Source organism: Phasianus colchicus, chromosome 2, assembly GCF_987193195.1.
Source record: "Phasianus colchicus chromosome 2, bPhaCol1.hap1.1, whole genome shotgun sequence".
NCBI lineage: Eukaryota > Metazoa > Chordata > Aves > Galliformes > Phasianidae > Phasianus > Phasianus colchicus.
This window is the reverse complement of record NC_143437.1, coordinates 105,304,050-105,324,347: the sequence shown is the minus strand read 5'-3', so window position 1 is coordinate 105,324,347 and position 20,298 is coordinate 105,304,050. Positions and strand designations below refer to the sequence as shown.

Genomic DNA, 20,298 nt, shown 5'->3' with positions numbered 1-20,298 from the left:
AATGGGGACGGACAGAGTGACAAGGGGACCTCTCTGCTTAGGGGAATTGGAGAACCCTGCGCTCCTCCCAGTGACCCCAAAAGGGGATGAATTGTGCCATGTGCATGGACCAACCTTTGTGGATTTTAAGTGGTGGCATGGCCCCATCACCCCACAGCTCCATTCTCCCAGGGCCAGGACGTGTCCCAAGGTGGTGTGACCCCAAAACCACTTGAGGGCCACTTCTGCCAAACCAGACAATGGGGACTTTGAGATGCCAAGTCCCAGATCCTGAAGCTATTTTGGTGTGATGTCCCCTGGGATAAGTGGATCCAGAGCTGGGACATCACTCAGTACCATGCACTTCCCCTAAGCTGAATCTCCTTCCCCCTGTTCTCTTCACCCTGGCCTATTTCTCACTGACAGCTGTGTCTGATGGAGATCACATCCTGACACCTCCAGGGGACTGTGTGGGTATATTTAGGCACTGCTCTCCTCCATTACGCAAATGGGCGTTCAGCTGTGGGGAGGTGTTTTCCCCCTGGAAAACGAATATAGGGTGGCATGCTGGCCCAAACATGGGAAGGGGAGAGTGACCCAACTAGAAATGGGGTGACATTGCACAAGTGACACCACAGCATGGCAGAGCTTGGGACGTTTGTCCATGGTTTGTCCATCCATTTATCCAATGGGTGAAGGATCCTTTTGGGCATAACATGCCCCCAGTGTGCATGGGATGAGATGGACAAACTCCCCCACCAAGACAGAGCTGGACAAGAGGAGAACAGGCAGAGGGGAGAGGTGCAGGGTGCTCATAGGGTGGGGCTGGTGGAGATCAAAGTGGGGTTTTAGTGGGGTCCAAACTATGGAGTAGGAGAAGAATCACCAAGGGAGGGGAGCACATAAAGGAGCAAGGGGAGGACAAACAACCAAACACAGCAATCAGCAGCAGACAAACAGCCATTGTGGCAGTATGACCGTCCCTGCTGTGACTGGCACTGGCTGAACACATGGCACCCTCTGGGGGGGGGGCTCTGCTCAAAGGCTCCTTTGAGCTCCCTGCAGGTGTTGGCTCATGGCACAAACGCATCCCTGGGAGCACATCCTAGCCCCACAGCCCCAAAGGAGCAGCACAGAGGTGGGGGCTTGGTGACCACCCAGCTCAGGGCCATCATCTTGCACCCCGAAAGCCCACTGGGGATGGCTGTTATTGTGCTCTGGCAGCAGCTCCCTGTGGTCTCAGGAATGGGTTGATGGTTGGACTTGATCTTATTTGTCTTTTCAATGATTCTACTTAAGGATGTTGTTAGAGAGCATGGTGGGGATGAGTCAACAGCTGGACTTGGAAGTCTTTTCCTATCTTCATGACACTTCTGTGACCGTGGGGATGGAGTGAAGGTATTTCTGCTGTTTCACCCTAAGCCCTTTCCAAAAACGCCTGGGGAGGCTCAGCATCACCCCACTGGATTGCCATCCCAGCACTTCTCCCTTCAGCTTTCAGCATCGCATCTTTGGACCCATCGATTTGAACCCTCCCAAGCACAATCTTTGCACCACGCTCAGTTTTGGCTCTTCAGTCCCATTTCCTGGCCTCCTCCCAACCCCCTCCCACTGCCTCGTGCCCACTGCAGCTCCTCCCAAGGAGGGGTCCCCCGGTGCTGGGGATACGTATAGGGCTCATTCTCCAAAAAAGAGGAGGTCTCCATCACCGCATCCTCCGTGCCCAGCCCCAGGGCTGAGGGGGATGCAAAAGGAGGGGGGGGGAGCAGAGAAAAAAACACCGCCCTCCCCTGGATTGGTCAGAAATGACATCACCTCCCGGCTGTGAGCCAATGGGAGAGTTGCCTGCTTCCCCGAAATATCGCCTGAAATGTCGCTCCATCCCCGGATGCGTCGGGCAGCATCGGCTGGGGAGAACCCACAGCCAAAAATAAGGTGGAAATCATGAGGATCAACAAGAAAACGAGAGCCCATAGTGCCACGAGTAGGAAGGTTTGAGCTAAACTATTCAGCAGGCTGGAGCTCAGGGTGGAAGAGCCACAAAGGGGGTTCCCATACAGCACCCACCCGTGTTACCCAATGGATCTTCCAGCTCTGGGCGTGAGAGTGAATGCTCAGCCCCTGGAAGACATTGCTGCCTTAAAACTATTTCTCTGCCTCTTTGGGAATGAGATTCAGTGCTGGGGATGAAACAGCACCCTTTATTATACCAAAAAAAATAAAAATAAAAAAATAAAAAAATTGCCATCATAAGGAGCCAAGCCATTCATTCATATTGTTTCCTCCAAACAATGTTTGTTTTTTTCCCAACAAATTGTCCAGAAAAAGTCAAAATGCTTCACTTTTGTCATCTGAAGTGATGCTTCGTTTCATCCTTTATTGCCATTTTTATGCCAGACACTGCAGGAAAACATTCCCTTTGGGTCTGACAAAGAAAAACATCGCATCCTGCTCGGCAGCTTCGCTGCTTCTTACTTCCAAAGGATGCTTTGCTGTGCCCAAACGGGCCGTGGGACACCCAGATTTCCAGCTGGGAGGTGATGGGCAGAACAACACAGCAGGATGCTCATGCTGATCTGCCTGTGTTCCCTGTATCAGGGATGCTCGGCTGGAGATGGATCACGTCAGCCAACGTCAGCAAGGCGGAGGACCCCCGGGTTGTCCCCCCCTCAACATCTCCTTTTGTTTTTCTGTCAGCAGTGCTGGTTCCTAAGGAGCATCCTCTGCAAATGGTGAGAAACCATGGAAACAGCTTGTTAATGTCATCATCCTGCCAGGCGGTGCCTGGAGCACCGCATCCCAGGGTTTGGGAACACCTGGGTGTCCTTGGCACCATGCAGGGACTTACAGGGGAAAAGGGGTTATAATGTAAATCAAAACCCACTCAGGGTTTGGCTTTGGGGCTGTTGGTCCAGGATGCTTGGTGGGGATTCGGGAAAATGGGAGGCTGCTGTCCCCCCATAGTTGCTGGCATTGTGCTGGAGGAGCTTTTTGTCCTCTCCATTCCACCTCTGAGTGCACACTGCACATTGCCATTCCCAGAGGTGGGGATTTATGGGAAACCCCTTAAAAATGGAATGAGAAGGGATGAGCTCACTTTGCTCTGTCACGGAGGATGGAGGCAGAGGGATGTGGGCACAGACGATGAGAAACTGTGACACCAGAATTACTAGAATAGCTGTTTATTAAAGACAATTAAAAAAAAAAAAGAGGTAACGCTCATAAATTCTCTTTTTCTGTCTTCTTCTTCTTTTTTTTTTTTTTTTTTTCCTGAGGAAAGTTGACTCTAAAAGAGCACCTGTGGAACTCCAGGACGGAGGTGACACTGGACAGAGGGACAGCAGCCCTACACAGGGACATCCTCATGGATGCGGACGCGGAGGGGACAGATGCGCAGCGCCTCAGGCGTTGCACCCACTGGTGTGCCTCCTACATAGAAATAGGGGAAGACGGTGCCTCCAAACTTCTCATGGAAGGTGAAGATGTGTGTCTTGCAGTCGGCGTTGTAGAAGGAGAGCTCGCCTTCGTCGCAGTCCAGCTCGACGCGGATACGCACCAGGTCCCCCAGTGCCACCACCGAGCGAGCCATGTTGGACGCCTGGCACATCTTGCTGTTCATCCCAGGGAGGCGATAGATATACCAGAACCCGGAACGCGCGTCATGGTGGAAGGTCCAATGGATGCTGCCACGCAGCTGGGCCACCCCGACCCTCCAGTTCGTGATGCCACCCAGGTCCACTTCCCAAGTGTGGAAGCCGGTGGAGAACCCACGGGAACCCAGGATGCAGGGGGCCGAGGTGAAACGCTCGGGGTTCTCCACCAGCAGGCGGTAGCTCCCGTTGGTGACGCTGGTCAGGTCTTCAGACACCGAAAGCCATCCTGCTGCCGAGTTGGGGTTGAAGCTGAAGGGGACTGGAGAGTGGACATGCATTAGGGACATGTGTTAGAGGCAAGAGGTAAGGGCCTCAAGTTGTGCCAGGGGAGGTTCAGGTTGGACAGTAGGAAGAAAATCTCTGAAAGAGCAGTGATGCAGTGGCACAGCTGCCCAGGGAGGTGGTGGGGTCACCAAACCTGGAGGTGCTCCAGAACCGTGGGGTTTTCCCTCTGAGGGATGTGGGCAGTGGGCATGGTGGGGTGGGTTGGGGTTGGACGTGGGGATCTCAGAGGGCTTTTCTAACCTGAATGATTTGGTTATTCTAGGATTAGACATGGTGGGGATGGGTCAGTGGTAGGACCTGATGATCTTGGAGTTGTTTTCCAACCTTCCTGATACCATGAGTAGGTATATCGGGGATGGGCTGATGCTTGGACTAGAGGATCTTAGAGTTCCTTCCAACCTTCATGATTCTATGAATCTCTGCATTAGGAGAGCTGAGCCCAGCTTGTCTAAGGAATGAGCGTTATGGATGAGCCCTGCAAACAGCCATCTACCCATCATCTCCTTTCTGGTAGCAACACAAGGCACAAACCCACCCATGCACGGAGGAATGCATCCTTTGGGGCTGCTTTTTTTGAGTGCAAGCACCCCAGAGCATCCCACAACTCCTGAACACCAGTGGTGTGCATGGATGCTCCATGCCCTCAGTACCATTCCCCTGGGCTGCCCAGAGCAGGGGCTGATCTCATCCTTGGACCACACTCCCTTCCCATTTCCTCACCGACGGTGATGATGTTCAGCATCTTCTTCCACACATTGTACTGCAGCGAGCCCAGGTACTTGGCAGAATCAATGAGCATCCCCAAAGGCACAGCCTCTGGCTCCTCAGCCGTGCAGGCAATCCTAGGGCAGGAGATGAGGTCAGGGATGGGATGGGGCTGTTGGAACCCTGCTTTTCTGCAGGGGCTTCCATGGCAGCACCCCACATCTCCTACCAGGCTGTCTTCCCTTTGTGCAAGCAGAGCAGGAGGTCCTGCTCCAGCACCAGGGCTCCCACCTTGCTGTCATCCCAGGGAGGGCACTACCCCAAATCCCCCCATTGGCAGGGACATTGGGTTACTGGAACAGGGAGGTGGTGGGGTCACCGTCCCTGGAGGTGTTCCAGAACTGGAGATGTGGCACTGAGGGATACAGTGGGTATGGTGGGGAAGGGTTAATGGAGAAGTCTTTTCCAAACTCCATGGTTCTATGATTCTATGGTGTGGGGACCTGTCTGGTCTCACCAGACAGAGAATATGGCTGATAGCAGAACTCACCTGCGCTTACGGTTCTTGTGGGTCTGAAAGAGAAGGAGACAGTAGGCATCAAACTCTGCTCCTAAGGGTTACCAACACCCCCAACCAGGGTGCTGCTGTGCCCTGCGTGGCTGAGCCATGGGGACCCCATCAGGACTTTACCTTGAGGAAGGTATAGTCGTCCTCCTCCAGGTCAGCCTGGAGCTGTCGGGCTTCGCTGCGCACCGCCTGGCTGTTCTCCGTCAGCTGCTTCATCTTGCTCTCAATGAGGCTGTGTTTGTGCTGCTTTTCCTCCTGCAGCTGCGACAGCAGCGCCTTCTCCTCATCCCTCAGGAACTCGTGCAGCTTCTCAAATTCCCTCTTGATCTGCTCCTCCAGCCGCTTGGCTTCCACCTGCCCAATGTAAGGATATTAAGGTAGCTCCACGTGCCCAGCACCCCTGCAATCTCCTCCGCTCCCCAGATTGCTCCTCCAGCTCTGGCTCTTGCTGAGGTCTCAGTTGGACCAGGCTGCCCTCCCATGTCATGGAGATGAAGCCCTGAGCTCCATCTGAGACCTTCTTCCCACATGCATCACCCACCCGCCCTGGAGTCAGCTGCGTTCCTGTCTTGAGGTGTGTGTGCACCCATCTGCATGCAAGTGCATGCGTGTGCATGTGTGTGCATATATGTGGGGACTGGGCTCATTGCCACCCCCCTAGAAGGGACCACCAGGCTGCCACCCCACTGGCACCAACCACACACCTTGTTGTGTTTGGAGATGGACTCGTAGGAGCGATGCACAGCTCCGAAATCCTTCACCTTGTCCTGCAGGGAGGTTTCCATGTTCTTCAGCTTGGCCTGCGGGGGGGAGACGCCCTCAGGACCATCGCAAGCCTACATCCCCAGGTTTCAAATGCAGAAAGACAAGAGCCCCAACCCCGGCAGGATGCGGTTAAGCAGGATCCTTGCTCCATCCATCCCTTCCCCTCCTGCAGCCCAGCACTGCCCACCCGCACCCCAGCGCTGCGCAGACCCTAAACAGCAAGGCAGAGGTTTGTTCCATGGCAAATCCTCCCTGCTATTTTTTTCTTTCTTTTTTTAACACACTGTCAAGCTGCATCTTGCTCGGTGCCCTTTGCCCCGCGCCTTTTGAAATCTGGCACATCCCTATGGGCTGAGTCACAGCAGTTGGATGCTGGCACAGTGCCTGGCCCTGGCTCAGGGCTGTGCTCAGGGCTGTGCTCAGGGTTGTGCCTGGAGTTGTGTTTGAGGCCACTTCTCCCAAATCCCCTCCCCATCTCCTCAAGGCCAGGAGTAGCCATGCTGTGCTAACTCAGCCCAAAGCTCCATGCTCCCAACCCCGAGGCGCTGCTGCAATAACCAGCGCAGCCAGATCCGGCTCGGTGGCAGCTCTCCAAACCCCTCCCAATCCACGGGAGCATTGCCACGCTTCCCTCTCCCGCAGGCTTTTGGGGTTGGGGTGATGATTAAGGCAGGGAGAGTATCAGCAATGATGCTGTAGGGTTGCACCCACTCTCATAATCTGGCACGAGCAGCCTGCACCCTAATAAACAGAACGATGCCTCTCTCCATGCAATCAACCCCCAAGCATCGTTCCCTCACCCTGAAATCCATTGCCGTCTCCTGCACCGGCCTCATCTTGTGCCCTTCGTGCTGTTTGGAGCCCTGGCAGGCGAAGCACACCAGCTCCTTGTCATCCAGGCAGAACAGATTGGCTTCCTCGTGGTGCAGGGGGCAGAGGGCTGCTGGACGACCCTGTCTCCACCCCTCCTCTCGGAGGATCATCTCCACCAGGTTGTTGAGCGTGTGGTTGATGCGGAGGTCATCAAAGGAGGAGGTTTCCTTGCAGACGGGGCAGGCGTGGTGCCGATGCTCCCAGGAACGGCTGATGCAGCCTTTGCAGAAGTTGTGACCGCAGCACAGTGTCACCGCCTCCCGGAAGGGTTCGTAGCAGATGGGGCACAGCAACTCCTCCTTGAAGGGGGCAGTGGAGGGTGAGACCGAAGCCGCCAAGCTGGAGGACGGGGAGTTGGCTTCATTTTCCATGGCGCTGTGGGGGGAAAAAGGCAAAAGGAGTTGAGCTCCGGAGAGCAGCGACTGGAAAACAGCCCCACTCGTGATGCAAACGGGCTTCCTGCCTGACTCACCCGCAGCTCCTCCCGGCCGGCACTGGCCTGAGTGACACCGCGGGGAGGGGACGGGCAGCGGCCATGTCCAGCTCCGATGCACCCCTGTGCCCGGCTCCTCCCTCCCACTGCCTCCCTTGTGCTGAACCCCCAGCCCCAGCGTCATCTCCGTGTCACCCCGGTGTCCGAAGCCCCAGCCCGTGTCACCCCAGTGCCTGCCCGAATCCTCAGCCCTGCTGTTACGCCGGTGTCACCTCGGTGTCCAAAGCCCCAACCCCTGTGTCACCCCAGTATCCTGTCTCTCATCCCCAGTGTCACCCCGTGTCCTTTATCCCTGGTGTCCTGTCCCTTAGCCCCCTCTGCCACTCCCGGTGCCAGATCCCGGTTCTCAGCTTCCAGCCCCGATGTCACGTCGGTGCGATCCTGTTTTCGTTGCCAGCCCCCGTACCTCGCCGAGGACGATGAGGACGGGTGGCAGCGCTTACAGCGAGCCCTGCGCCGCGCCGGTCGGTGCGCACCGCGAGCAGCTGCCGGCAGCATCTCGCTCGGGAAGGCATTCGGTGCCGGAGGAAGCAAAGGCGGTCCGAAGGGCGGGCGGGGGCCGGGCTGTGATTACGGGGAGGGTTCTGGGCAGTGGGCCCGGCCCATCCCGGCTTTCTGCTTCCGTACAGGCGCGGAAAGGTGGAGATTTTGTGGCTTGGGGACAAGGAGACCTCAGTCCCTGGGGACTGGCCATGCAAGCTGGCCGGTCCCATGGTGAGGAGCAGGGGGAGGGTGAAAACAGCTCAAGGGCAGAGTAATAATGGTGTTGTTTTGCTGTGGTGTGCACGTACAGAGAGAAACTGCAGGTGTTGAGTTAAAGGAGTCAAGGCTAAAGATAACGCTGGGCAGGAAAGTACTGCTGGGAATGAGACAAAACCGTGGGGGAGGGAGGGATGTGACAGCCCTCACTGGGATAATCCTGCTGTAGCAGTGCTTTGGGCCAATGTTGCCCCAGAAATGCAGAATTTGGGTCCAGATGTAGCAGAGCTGGGATAATAATGGAAAAATAATTGAGGGGTGAGTTGGTGGGAGGAGTCTAGGGAGACAAAAGGAAGCAAAAGAGTGGAATAAAGTGTAAAACTAGATGGAGAAGGGTGGCTTTTTCAAACACCAGAATGCTGAGGGCTGATGGTTTGTTGACCTGCGTCCCTGCAACAACCTGTATGGTTGTGATACAGAGAGGGGGATACAATGGGGCTGATGCTACCATGGGGCCAGCAGAGCCCCCAGGTCCTGCTGCCCTGCCCAGAAGCTGTGGCAGGGACAGTTCCAGCTTCTTCCCTAGGCCAGCAGGCAGGCAGCGATGGTGAGACTCTGCCCAAGAGCATTGCTGAGAGCTCACAAAGTGGAAAGATGAGAGGGGTTCTGGCTCGGACATGCTGCAGGCAATTCTTGGGTTTGGACACTGCCACATCCCTGCTGCTCCCCAGCATTTTCAGAGGCTTTAGAGTGCTACTTGGAGGCTATACACACACTCCTGGCTCAAGTTTGGGAGAGGTTTATTAGGCCCTGACAGCAAGTCCTGGCTTCAGACACAGCGTCAGCTTGTGGCAGAGAAAAGCTGAGCCCTGGATCCGTGCATTCATCGAGGTTCTTCAGGACAAGGCAGGTTCAGGTCCATCTGATGCACAGGAGGGGAGAGCAGCATGCTGTTTACCTGTGGTGAGAGGCACCCTGAGCCTGACAGTGACAGTATTTAGGTCTGTGGGCACACAGTGGGGACAGCTGGGAGAAACCTGGGGATGTGGCTCAGTGCTAATCCCCTCCTCCACTGGGATCACATTGCAGGTACAACATGCTTGGCCTAAGCACCCCTGTGCCCAGGCTGCAGATCAGGGAGACACTGCACTCACCCCGGAGGTGATGAACTGCTCCAGCATCAGGCTTAGTTCAGAATTCTGCTGCTGTAGGACAGCTGCTTCAGCAAGCAGGTTGGCCCTCCGTGTGAGGATGTTGCTATGTAAAGAGGGCAGAGAATTAAGGTGGCCCCAGGAACAGACAGGGAGCTGCCAGGAAGTCTCTGGGATCTAAGACACCCTTGTGAAGCCCATCTGCAGGGATATGGGGACGTGAACAACCTCCTGAGGCACTGCTGGGTGTCACTAGTGCTGTGCATCACTCTGCTGGTCCCCAGCACAGACCCAGTGTCACTGTGGGCCCAGTGCATCTCAGTTACCTAGGGGACATCACAGAGGTCCCTGCTGAGCACCTGCCCATGTAAGCAGTGGTAGCAAGATTGGCAGACCCCTCTCCCAGCCAGTGTGCAGGGTCAGCCCGTGCCAGCCCTGCTGCAGTCCCCCCAGCCAAGACATCAGCCTACCTTGTCCCCAGCATTACTGCCAGGTACTTACTAATATTCCTCCAGTGCCACTGCCAGAGCATCCCACAGCTTCAGTGTTGGCTCTGGGATAACGTGTGCCAAGGCTTCCCAGTACTCCCCATCCTTAGAGCTGTCTCGTACCTGTAGCACCTCCTTTGCAGAACTGTCCTCCTCCCTGAGAGACGGAGAACAAAGTCCTGAGGCTCAGCTCTTCATGAGGAATAGCCCCGTAGCTCTCAGCTGCAGAGAGCTGTCATCGTCACACAAAATGAACACAACCCTGAAATTAATGGAACCTGCCTTCCTCATGGCTTTGTGTCCCTCTCCAGGCTGCCGTACATCTCCTGCCTGGTTGTACCCAGCCAAAACTCGCTCCAGCAATGAGGCTTGAAGCTGCCATTGACCTCCTTCCCTGGTGGGACTGTCCCCACCCCACTCAACCTCATGAGGCAGGCAGGAGTGGCTCTCTGAACAGACAGAGCAATACAATATCCCCCAGCCCTGCCCACACACCCCCAGAGTCCCTTGTCGTGTTGTCTCAGCCCTGTCTGGCTCTTTCCAAATGACAGCAGTTCTCTTTTGCCCTTAGTCCCACCTCAGTTTGTGAAAATCCTGCACAAATGCTTTCAGGATCTTTAGGACGTCATCAGCATGGATGCACACTGATAGAAGGGAATCCAGTGGTCTCTGAGAGGATTTGAGCTCATCACTCTGGGCACTGGATTCACCATCTGTTCTGTCCTCACCCAGATCTGCAATATCTTCTCCACCTGGGCTTCCCTGGCTCTGGAAGGAAGGTCAGCAAGCTGGGCATGGTGCCCTTCCACCAACTCTCCCTCCCCAAGAGCCTCCCAAGAGCTTCCAAGCACCTGCTGCCTTATCCTCTGGCAAATTTAGGTAGCCCAGACATGAATGGATGTGCAAAAGGCCCTGTCCAGCCATGGCAGAAGATGACTGCAACCCATCAACCTAATTTTTACCAAGACTGTGCTTGTAGCTACTATAAAATGGGTCAGGGATGTTCTCCAGCTTTGAGGTCAATTAGCACAGCTTTGCTATGTCCCTGGGTACATAATCACTAATACGAGGGACCTTGCTTAAATGCCCTGTTGAGATCAACCCAGCTCCACCTCCTCTAATTAATGACCCCATAGCCAAGGCCCTGTCCTGTCCCAAGCCCTTAATGGTCTGGGGCTAGGCACTGGCCTTGATTTCCCCACACCAAGTCCTGTGGGTTATGTTCCAAGGTGTGTGGCCATAGAGCAGCCCTGGCACTATTCACAGGGTTATTATAATGCCATCTGCCCCATTGCTGCCTCCCCTTGGTGTTCAGGAGATATTCTGCTCCCCTTTCCATATATGCCCTGCTCTGCTGGGCTCTCCCTACTGCTGTCCCTGGTAGTCCTACCTGGCTGAGATCTCCTTCCTTGGCTTTGTACTTCAAGAAGAAATCTACCAGCTGGTACAGATCATCCTCACTGTCAATCTCAAGGGCCTGGGGAGCAAAAGAATATGGTTAGCATCACTGAGACAACACAGGAGGGGGAGCTAAAAAAACAACAAACATATTATAGGAGAAAAAGGTGCTCCTCTGTCCATGGTTACGCAGGGCCTGAGCAGGAATGAATGGTAAGAAGTGGTCTGCATGTGACAGGTGGAGGTATCTGTGGATGAGGGGCTTTGAGAACTGACCAGAGGAGCATGCTTCATGCCCTCGCACAATGTTCCTCTCCTTTTATGCCACAAAGTTCCACAGCTGGATCTTCCTCAGGCTTCTCAGTCCTATGCCACACAGACAGATGGCAATAACCCTTCTCCTCTTTCATGGCCATTCTTGGGTTTTGTACCCTCTCTATAAATCACAGCTTGTTCTTCTGGCCGCCCTACACTCCTCAGGTTCTCCAGACCTTTCTTCAGCCTTACCTCCTGCTCCAGACTTTTCCACTTTGTTCCCATTTTCCAGGAGGAGAGAGGTCAAACAGAGAGGCAGTTCCTCAGCAGTGGCCTGATCAGTTCAGAGCAAAGCCCCTTGGCTATCACGACACCCCTGATGGGCCATCAGACTACTCACCGAAAAGATGGAGTCAAGCCTCAAGAGGGTGCGTTCATGCTTTCCCAGTGCACGCAGAGGCCCCAGCAGCTTTCTCTCAATGAGGAAACCCTTGGCAGACACAAAGAGCACAGAAACAGTGAGCATTTCCATTCATGCCCAGAACCCAGCACCCTGCAGCCAACCTGTACCATGCTATGGCTGTGCCACCCTCTAAGGGCAGGCTATGCGGGGAAGATTGGCAGCAGCTGGGCAGCATGAGAATATTCCTCCTGTCTGCCTTTTCTGATCAAGACAGGTACTGCATCATCACGCACCGACTCATCGCTCACGAGCTCCAGGATCCTCTTGGCAGTCTTCCTGGAGATATTTTGCAGAGGTGTGGCTGTATCCCCAGCCTTTGCTGTGTTTTCTTTTTGGCCTTCTCCGCTGCCCACTTCTTCCTTCTCCTTCTCTTTCTTCTCCCGTGCTCCACTGGTGCTCTCTAAAACACAGAAAAAGGGTGAGAAAAAAGTCTTTATTCTCTGATTGTGCTCCCCAGGTCAGTACTAGTAACATCACTGCAGCAGTCACTGGAGAAATCAGTTATTCCTGGTGACCTGGAAATTATACCAAAAAGACCAGGATGTAAACTGGCTCTGGGTCAGCTTGTCTGGAACTAGGAGCAATGGGCACAGCTCAGTGCAAAGATCCCCAAGGAGGCTTGGAATGAGCCAGTACAGAGCTGGACTCATGCCAGACTCTGACTGCAATCAGAAAGTCAGTCAGATCCCTTTGCAGTGGCAAAAACAGGAGAGACAGCGGGGGCTTTCATGAAGAAACATGAGGGTTACCCAGTGCCACAGGGGTGACAAGGGCACTGAGGCTGTGCATCCCACCTGTCAGGACCTCTGCAGCCAACTTGGTCGCCATCCTCTTTGCCTTGTAATGCCCGAAGGGGCCAATGTTGTTGAGGAACCAGTAATGAGGCTCTTCCCAGGGCAGCCCCAGTTGCTGGGTGTGAATGATTCGATCTGCATCGAGGGCTTTCCGCATTAACCCTTTGGCTTCCTCCTCGTTCATAAGCCAGACCTTCATGAACTTCTCAGCATCACTGGCTGCAAAGTGCCTGTGGAGAGAAAGAAAGCCCATGGAAGCAGGCTTTGTGTCCATAAATAAGTTGGCTCCCCTCCATACCTCATTCAAATGCTCTGAAGACTCATCACAGATGGATGTCCAGGCTTCCACACACAGCCTACCTCATCCTCCTCTGCACCTCCTTGCACTGTCCCGTGATGCGCTCGCAGTCAGCTGCAAGACTCTGGTTCTCCTCTCTGAACTGCTTTTCTTGTTTGACCAGTTTTGTTCTCAGATTACTGAGTAAGCTGTGGAGCCTGAAGAAGGATAGCAAAGCTGGAGATTCCCAAAGAAGCACCTTTGGGCAAATCTCACATGTGTGAAGGCTTTGGGAGTTGGAGCTACCATCTGCTACTCAACACCAAGACCTGACTGAACCCCACCAAGTTGTCACAGTTTGGTCACTGCCAGTTTATTCAAACTGTTAGGAGATGATGCTGCCCTGGGCTAAACCCCACCTCTGCCCAGGGATGGGTTGGGTAAGAGCTCACTGTCCTGTGCTACTGATGGTTTCCACAAAAACAAATGGCATGTTGGGAGATGGCAGCAGGCAGAGCCCATCTTCCGGAGATGTATTTTTACCGGTTGAGCTTCCTCTTCTGTTGTGATCTGATGATGGTGTTCTCCTCATCCTGCTTCTTAAGCACCTGAAGGTTGTATTCCAGCTTCTCCTGGTTCACCAAATAGACAGCTTTCATATGCTGGAGCTGCCTCTCCAGGTTCTGTCAATTCAGAAAACATGGACAGAAGCTGTGCTGTAAGTAAAGGACACAGAGAAGCCTGACCATACTTATCCTGCACCTTCAAACTCAGCTTCTCAGCCACATTTCTCCCAGTTAACCCCTCCTGTCTGGCCCATGAGATGGAGATGTTGGTTGTCCATGAGCACATGTTGCAGGACCATCTCTGGGGAAGGGAGAAGGGAATGAAGTTGGACCTGACTTACACTCACTGGGGCACATAGCTCTTGGTCTTCACCTTTAGCTCCTGGCTAAGTTTGTTTCAGAGACACCTCAGGACAGTGGTATCAATAATCAAGAAAACCAGTACTTCCAACTTTTCTTTTCTTATTCTCTCTTAGCTGGAATGGTAATGTCTGTGCTATAAAGAATTACACAAAGGCAGTACTGAAGGGAACCATGAGGACATTTTGCTCACCCCTCCGTCCCGCAGAGGGAACAGCATCACCAAGTAGGCCCAGCAGATGTTGATTTTTGCTATTCCTAACATCCTGCATCAAAGCACAGCTGCTGTTGATAACCACTGAGCAAGTCCTTGCACTTTTAGCTCTCTTGGCTTGAAATCTCAAACCTAAATCTGAATGCTAAATTTAAGCCTTTCCTGTCTAAACTCAAAATTGTGACTTTTTCTTGCATTTAATGCGGACACAGAGAAGCCATTCTCCTCTATCATACAAGACTGTGAAAATTTATAGATAGAGCTCCTCCCAAACAAAATCTCTTCAAACATCCCCGATCTCTCCACCTTTCATTACATGGCATTCATTACTTGCTTTTTTCCAGACTTCCCTGGTGTGTTGCCAAACCTGAATGAGGACATGTAGGTACAAAGTCGAGAGGAATAGTTCTCTCTCCTGCTTTATGTACGACTCTTTTGAAACTACAGTTAAACAGAGCTGGTGCATTTTCACAACAGCACCACAGTGCCATTTGTGAACCTTCATCTCCAGCGTATTGCTGTCTCCCTCCCCAAATGGCTCAGAGCTATTCGTGAACATTATGCAGTCTGTATCAGCCCCTCAGTTATCAATATGAAGTTGAAGAAGTCACAGAATCTGGTCTATCCCCTTGGACTTGCTCTTTCAAGTGGACAAGGACAGCAATGCTTTACTTACTGTTGTGAAAACCACAGGTTTGTGTTGCAAAACCTTTCAGACATTGCTCCTAGCTTGTATTTCCCCAGCCTCCCAGGAAAACATCATGTGGGACTGTCCTAGTTTTGGCTGAGATAGAGTGAATTTTCTTTGTAGCGTCTGGCACGGTGCCATGTTATGGATTTAAGAGGAAAAGAATTCTGATAACACACTGATGTGGTTGTTGTTGCAGAGCAGTGCTTACACAGAGCCAAGGACTTTTCTGCTTCTCATTGCTGCCCACATGGCCAGTGAGGAGAGTAGGGGCTCACAAGGAGCTGGAAGGGAACAGAACCAGGATGACTAAAATCATCAGAGGGATATCCTATACCAGAGAGTGTCGTGCTCAGTAATAAAAGTGGAAGGGATAAGGGAGTAGTGAGCAACTGCATTGCGTATCACTTGCTTTGTATATTCAAGGCCAGGCTGAATGTGGCTCTGGGCAGCCTGGTCTGGTGGTTGGCGACTCTGCAGATAGCAGAGGGGCTGAAACTAGATGATCATTCTGGTCCTTTTCAATCCAGGCCATTTTATGATTCTATGACTTTATGGGCATTAGAGAAATCATGAACCTAGGACAAAAGCTCAAACCTCCTAGGCCATGGACTCTGACAAGGGAGGCAGTTAGTTTGATCTGAAATGATCTGGTGTCAAAACACTCATACTATTTGATTTTCCTATCAAGCATCACCTCTTCAGAAGCAAAACCCTCAACATTCCCAGTTGCTTCATACATCCTAGAGCTGCTACAGACCACTTAGAAGCCAAGGGCACATTGATACTGTTCTGTGGATCCCACTGAGAGGAGAGACAAAAAGCTCCATCATGCTGTTGGCATGGAGCTGAACCATGCATGTTGAAGAGCTGAGGTGATCAGATACCAGATGCAGCTTTCACACCATCCACCTGCCCTCCAGAGCATTGAACAAATCAGGGAGGTCTGCTCAACTGTCACGCCACATGGCACACACCAGCCCTTTCTGTACCTGCACATCAGTCTCCAGATGAATCTTCATGCTGTTATACTCCTCCTCATCCTGGACTCGCAGCTGATTCAGCTGTTTCTCAAACTCTTCCACCTTCTTCACACGGGCATGCAGGTATTCCAGCTAAGGGCAAAAGAAAAATATCATCCATCAGTGGTGACAGCTTCCTCCCATGATCACAGCTCCCTCACCAGCACTAAGCAAGGTCATACATGGATAATTTCCTGGCAGAGCAGGCTGAAAAATCTGCCCACCATGCACCTGAGCAAGCAGCTGCCATCATGCACACTTGTCTTCCAAGGCAGCTCAGTGCTGGAGAACAGCACCAGTCCTGGCAGAGTTTATAAATCTCATGGGGACTTTACCTCTTTTGTGTTGAGGGCTTGGATGGCCTCCTCCCACTTCTTCCTGTTGTTGTCCAGCAGCTCTCGTCGTTCGAGCTCAAAAGCTTTCTGCCAAGGAGACAGAGCCATTTACCATCACGTTGGCACCTCAATTTGCCAGCCTCATTCTAGTCCACATCAGGAGAGGACTGACAGCTGCTCCTGTCTGATGAACCCACACAGACACAGGCCTGATGTTGCCTCTTGCTGGCAGAGATCTGACATTGTGAGCCCACTGGAACTGCTGTCAGCCACCCAGACCCACAAGGGATGCTTTTGGTGGCAGCTCTGTAAATTCACTGGAAATCACTGTCTGATGTCGAGCCCTCGCTCAACAACACATACAAGCTTGATCCATGACTTTCCATGCTCTGCAGAAGGTAAGACTTATGACCAACAAGGCTCCTTCTTGGCTTTTAGCAAGACAGATAACCAGCATGAAGCAGCAATAGCTTTTAAATGTTACCCCACTACTTTGTGCTGAACCAAAGTCATTCACAGCATTGTATAAAGCAGTCCCTCAGCACCCAGCATCATTCAGTGCTCTTACTTGGCCAGATTTGAGCTTCATTCACCAAGACATCAGCTCTCTGCTCTGGACAATAGTCAACCCAGCCAGTGGAAAGAGGCTGAGGACTTCTGGCCACAGATATGGAGAAGGGAACAACAGCACTCTTTCTCCCTGAACTCTCCCTTCACTGAATGAACTGGCTACCTCAACCTGATGGATGTTGTGACGGTAAGTTTTCAACATCATCCTGATCTGCTCCTCCATTCTCTCCAAAAGCAGGTGGATGTCATCTGACTGCTTTTTAATGGTTTGCACGTATTGCTCATCTTTGTTTTTCAGTTCCTGGAGGAGGACAGCAGATGCTGAAATCAGAGAGAATATTTTACTAGGGGATAACAGAGAACGTAGGATCCAGATGCTGTCTTTCCCAAAGGAGAAAAGGTGGCAAGGACAAAAGGTCATGAGGTATTTAGGAGGAAAAGCGGGAGGAGAGACAGATCACCACCAAAGGTCACAGCTGGTGAGAAGATGCAGTGGGAGGTGACACACCTGCAGGCAGGGCACTCCTGCTCCTGAGGGCTAAGGAATGTGCTGTGGGGAGGATTTGCTTCCCTCTAGGAAAACAATCCCCTTCTCTACCACTTTATATTATACTACTGCACAGTCTGGGATCTGCCAGTTTGACACACTGCTACTGGTGCCCCGTACATCTGTCCCTGTACACCAAGCACTACTAAGGCACTGGATCTCACTGTCAACACTTCATCACTTGTATTGCAATTCCTGGCACATTTGTCCTGGACCAACTGACACTGCATGCATCCCAGCCATGTGCTGGGGCCTTGGAGAGCCAGAGGGATGGCTGTTGCTTTAGAACAGCATCCTCCAGAGCTTCAAAACTTCAGTCCTCCCTCGTTAGCCCTGCATGGTCCCCACGCTACCTGCTGCAGTTCACCAATGAGCTTGTTCTTCTCCTCCAGAAGCTGCGTGCACAGCTGCTGCTGTTGGTTCAGCAGCTGCCACAGTTCCTGAGGGACTGTCATCTTTTTGGCCAAGGCCCACTTCGAGGTGATCTCCTCAAACTTGTCAGCACTGGACCTGGCTTCATTCTCCAGCTTCTCCACCCTGTGGGCAGTAGAAGAAGATAATACCAGGGCAGGGCAGCACTAGAAAAAATTCTAAGCAAGGAACTGATGTCTTGCTCCAGCCAGCCTCCCACAAACTGTTCCTACAGTGCCCTCCAAAGGCAACTAAGAGAAAGGATCCGGTGTTTCTTAGCTGATCTCTGCAGGCAAGGCTGAAACAGCCAGTCCCTTGGAGATCCCTCTCGTGAAGCAGTACAGATCAGCCAAGGCAGCCACTGAGCAATTGGAGAATAACTGAGGCTGGAAGAGCCTCAGGAGCAAAGCAGGCTGTGCAAGGCCTCATTCAGGCAAGTGCTGAGTATCTCCAAGGAGGAAGCTCCCTACATCACCATGTAGAGAGGGCATCTGACCACCCTCTCCATGAAGACATATATATCCACTTCCTCACATTAGCACAGCCTCACATTTTTCCCAATCCTCATACACAACAGCCTGGTGTGGCTGGCCCTGCACGTATTCATGCTATAGCTAATAACTACACTCACTGCTAAAAACAGAGGGCAACCTCTGGAAACAGATCATTTACCAAGTCACATCTAAGCACTGGTTGGCATGTTCTCCATCACAGTGTCACCTTCAGCCTCAGGAGAGCTGCTTGGCCAGTCAGAAGTGAGGACAGCTGTATGAGCAAGGAGACCACAAGTATGTGGTACAGCCTTCTAGGCAGAAGCTGAGAACCAGCTGTATTTCTCCCAGGCTGGAGACAAAGACGTGATGGGTCTGGAGAAGACAGGTAACCAGAGTGCCTGGAGTACAGCAGTACCATCTGAGGAAGTCACCAGCCTTGGCATGCCACACTCTGTAAACATTTATCTGCGGCAGGTGGGACCTGGGAGCTCTTGTGTGCCTAAATTTTCCTTTGGAAATTAATTACAGTGCAATCCTAACTTTTCAGTGTATGTGGATGATCAGAATGATGATGCTTTGCATGTAAATGCAGTCACCTTGGGAAGTGTTCAGAGAGCTGCACAATCATCCCTCACTCCTTCCCAGCAGAGCAAACCCACGCCACAACCTCTTACCTCTGTAACTTCAGCTCTGCCTGTTCTGCTCTCCTCTGTGTTTCCCTCAAGTCAGCAGCTACCTGGATATCTGTCACCATCCGTGTGCCTTCAAAGAGCAGCTTGGCCAGCTTCTGTGAAGGAGGTGGTACACATACCTGTAGACTTCAGCTCTGGAGAGAGGGATACTGGAACTGCTCTCATTATGCTGTCAAGGCTCTAGAACCTATCCCCACACTGAGAAACCTGTGTAGATCCATAAACTCCATCTTCTCATTCTATGGCAAGGTTCAACAAGCACTGGAAAGACCTCAGTGCATCCACGAGTCCTCCTTCACTTGCATAGCCCCAAAGGTCAACAGCACTAAGAGGAACTGGCCCATGCTCAGTGCACGGTTCTGTTTTGCTTCCTCTGTATTTGGACAGTGAGATTTGAGTCTGGAGGACAGCTCCAATCCCAGATCCTTCCAATCCATGGGCATTTTACTACAGGGAAATCTTGTCTTCAATATATGGCCTGTGAATCCCCTCCCACTTGGTCCTACAGAGTTTCTGCCACTGCTTCCTCTCTCATAAAGGCTGCTGGGTGTCACTGAGCACTGCATGAAGCCAAATGCCTATAGTTTAGGGATCCAAGAGGATCTTCCTGTCTTGCTGTCATACCTGCCGGCTCTCCTCCACCTGCTTGTGGCTGCTTCTCTCCTCTCCCTCCTCCTCAGCCTCCTCCTTTGGCTCCTCAATTTCTCCAAGGGCTTGCCTGGGCAGAAAAGGGAAGAGGACAGAATCTTTTGCACACTATCTTCCTAATGTTGAGAGATCACCTTGCAAGGCTTGCGACTCCATCCCAGCACAGACAGCACGATTCAGCAGGCTCACCGTGCCCCCAGAAGTGCAAAAAAGAGGCAGCAAATGGTGGACCAACCTCCGTGGTCCTGGACCCACAGCTCGTGTGGGGCAGGGGATGCTGTGAGAACTGATGCCAGCTCCAGGCAGGTGATCCCTAAGCTTGTGCAACAGGTGGAAGTGGCGGGGTCAGGGAGCTGGTATCAATTTGAGGTGAACTGGCACTGCTCTGAGGCTGTGTGCACCCATCCTTGGGCCCACTCGGGGAAGAGGAGGTCATCGGGATGGTGGATTCCAGGGGGAAGGCACTGCTTTGGTGCTGGCTAGGGGCTGCCTGCGGGGATGGGGGACAGGCCTGGCCTGTGAGGGTGCGGAGGAAGGCAGACCTGACACGCTTCAGGAAGAGAGGCCTGGGCCGGACAACGGCAGCAAGGGCCGGGAGGGGAGGGCAGAAGGCTCGGGGCACTGCCGTGAGGCAGAAGGCCAGGCCGCGGGATGGCTGCCCCGCTTCTCACCGGCGCTGGGCATCGAGACGGGCGGCGATGCGGCGGCGGCGAGCGGCGATCCGCTCCTCGGGGCCCGGCTCGGCCGGATCCGAGTCCGGTTGTGTCTCATGGTCCAGGCCCGGCATCCGCCACCGCGGCCCCGCCGACTCCTCGCCCGCTCCGCGGCTCATGAGAAAACGCGTTGCCTGGCAACGCACCTACCGCGCACGCGCAGTGGCACGGCGCCGCAGCTGAGGCGTCGCG

The 20,298-nt window shown here is 53.0% G+C and overlaps 2 protein-coding genes across 4 annotated transcripts; both read right to left on the bottom strand.

The window, feature by feature from the left end:
- Positions 1 to 3,145: 3,145 nt before the first annotated feature.
- On the bottom strand, positions 3,146 to 7,930 carry TRIM35 (tripartite motif containing 35). Of its 2 annotated transcripts, none has more exons than XM_031603883.2 (7): positions 7,728 to 7,930; positions 6,756 to 7,203; positions 5,895 to 6,026; positions 5,314 to 5,544; positions 5,173 to 5,195; positions 4,638 to 4,759; positions 3,146 to 3,891 (listed from the first exon to the last, which is right to left on the bottom strand). In XM_031603883.2, exons 1-7 carry the CDS (start codon positions 7,817 to 7,819, stop codon positions 3,326 to 3,328), a joined length of 1,614 nt encoding a protein of 537 aa, XP_031459743.1. In that variant the 5' UTR covers positions 7,820 to 7,930; the 3' UTR covers positions 3,146 to 3,325. The 2 variants fall into 2 exon arrangements, with proteins under 2 accessions (XP_031459743.1, XP_031459746.1); XM_031603886.2 differs by having other exon boundaries at positions 5,895 to 5,990; positions 7,728 to 7,926.
- An 873-nt stretch (positions 7,931 to 8,803) lies between these two features.
- DRC1 (dynein regulatory complex subunit 1) lies at positions 8,804 to 20,271 on the bottom strand. 2 transcript variants are annotated; one of them, XM_031603882.2, is made up of 17 exons: positions 20,065 to 20,271; positions 19,370 to 19,463; positions 18,728 to 18,840; positions 17,502 to 17,685; positions 16,771 to 16,902; positions 16,032 to 16,118; positions 15,667 to 15,789; positions 13,390 to 13,529; positions 12,930 to 13,064; positions 12,570 to 12,799; positions 12,009 to 12,175; positions 11,713 to 11,802; positions 11,050 to 11,136; positions 10,237 to 10,427; positions 9,673 to 9,816; positions 9,175 to 9,277; positions 8,804 to 8,978 (listed from the first exon to the last, which is right to left on the bottom strand). In XM_031603882.2, exons 1-17 carry the CDS (start codon positions 20,223 to 20,225, stop codon positions 8,904 to 8,906), a joined length of 2,256 nt encoding a protein of 751 aa, XP_031459742.2. In that variant the 5' UTR covers positions 20,226 to 20,271; the 3' UTR covers positions 8,804 to 8,903. The 2 variants fall into 2 exon arrangements, with proteins under 2 accessions (XP_031459742.2, XP_031459741.2); XM_031603881.2 differs by having other exon boundaries at positions 16,765 to 16,902; positions 20,065 to 20,267.
- Between the last annotated feature and the right edge of the window lie 27 nt (positions 20,272 to 20,298).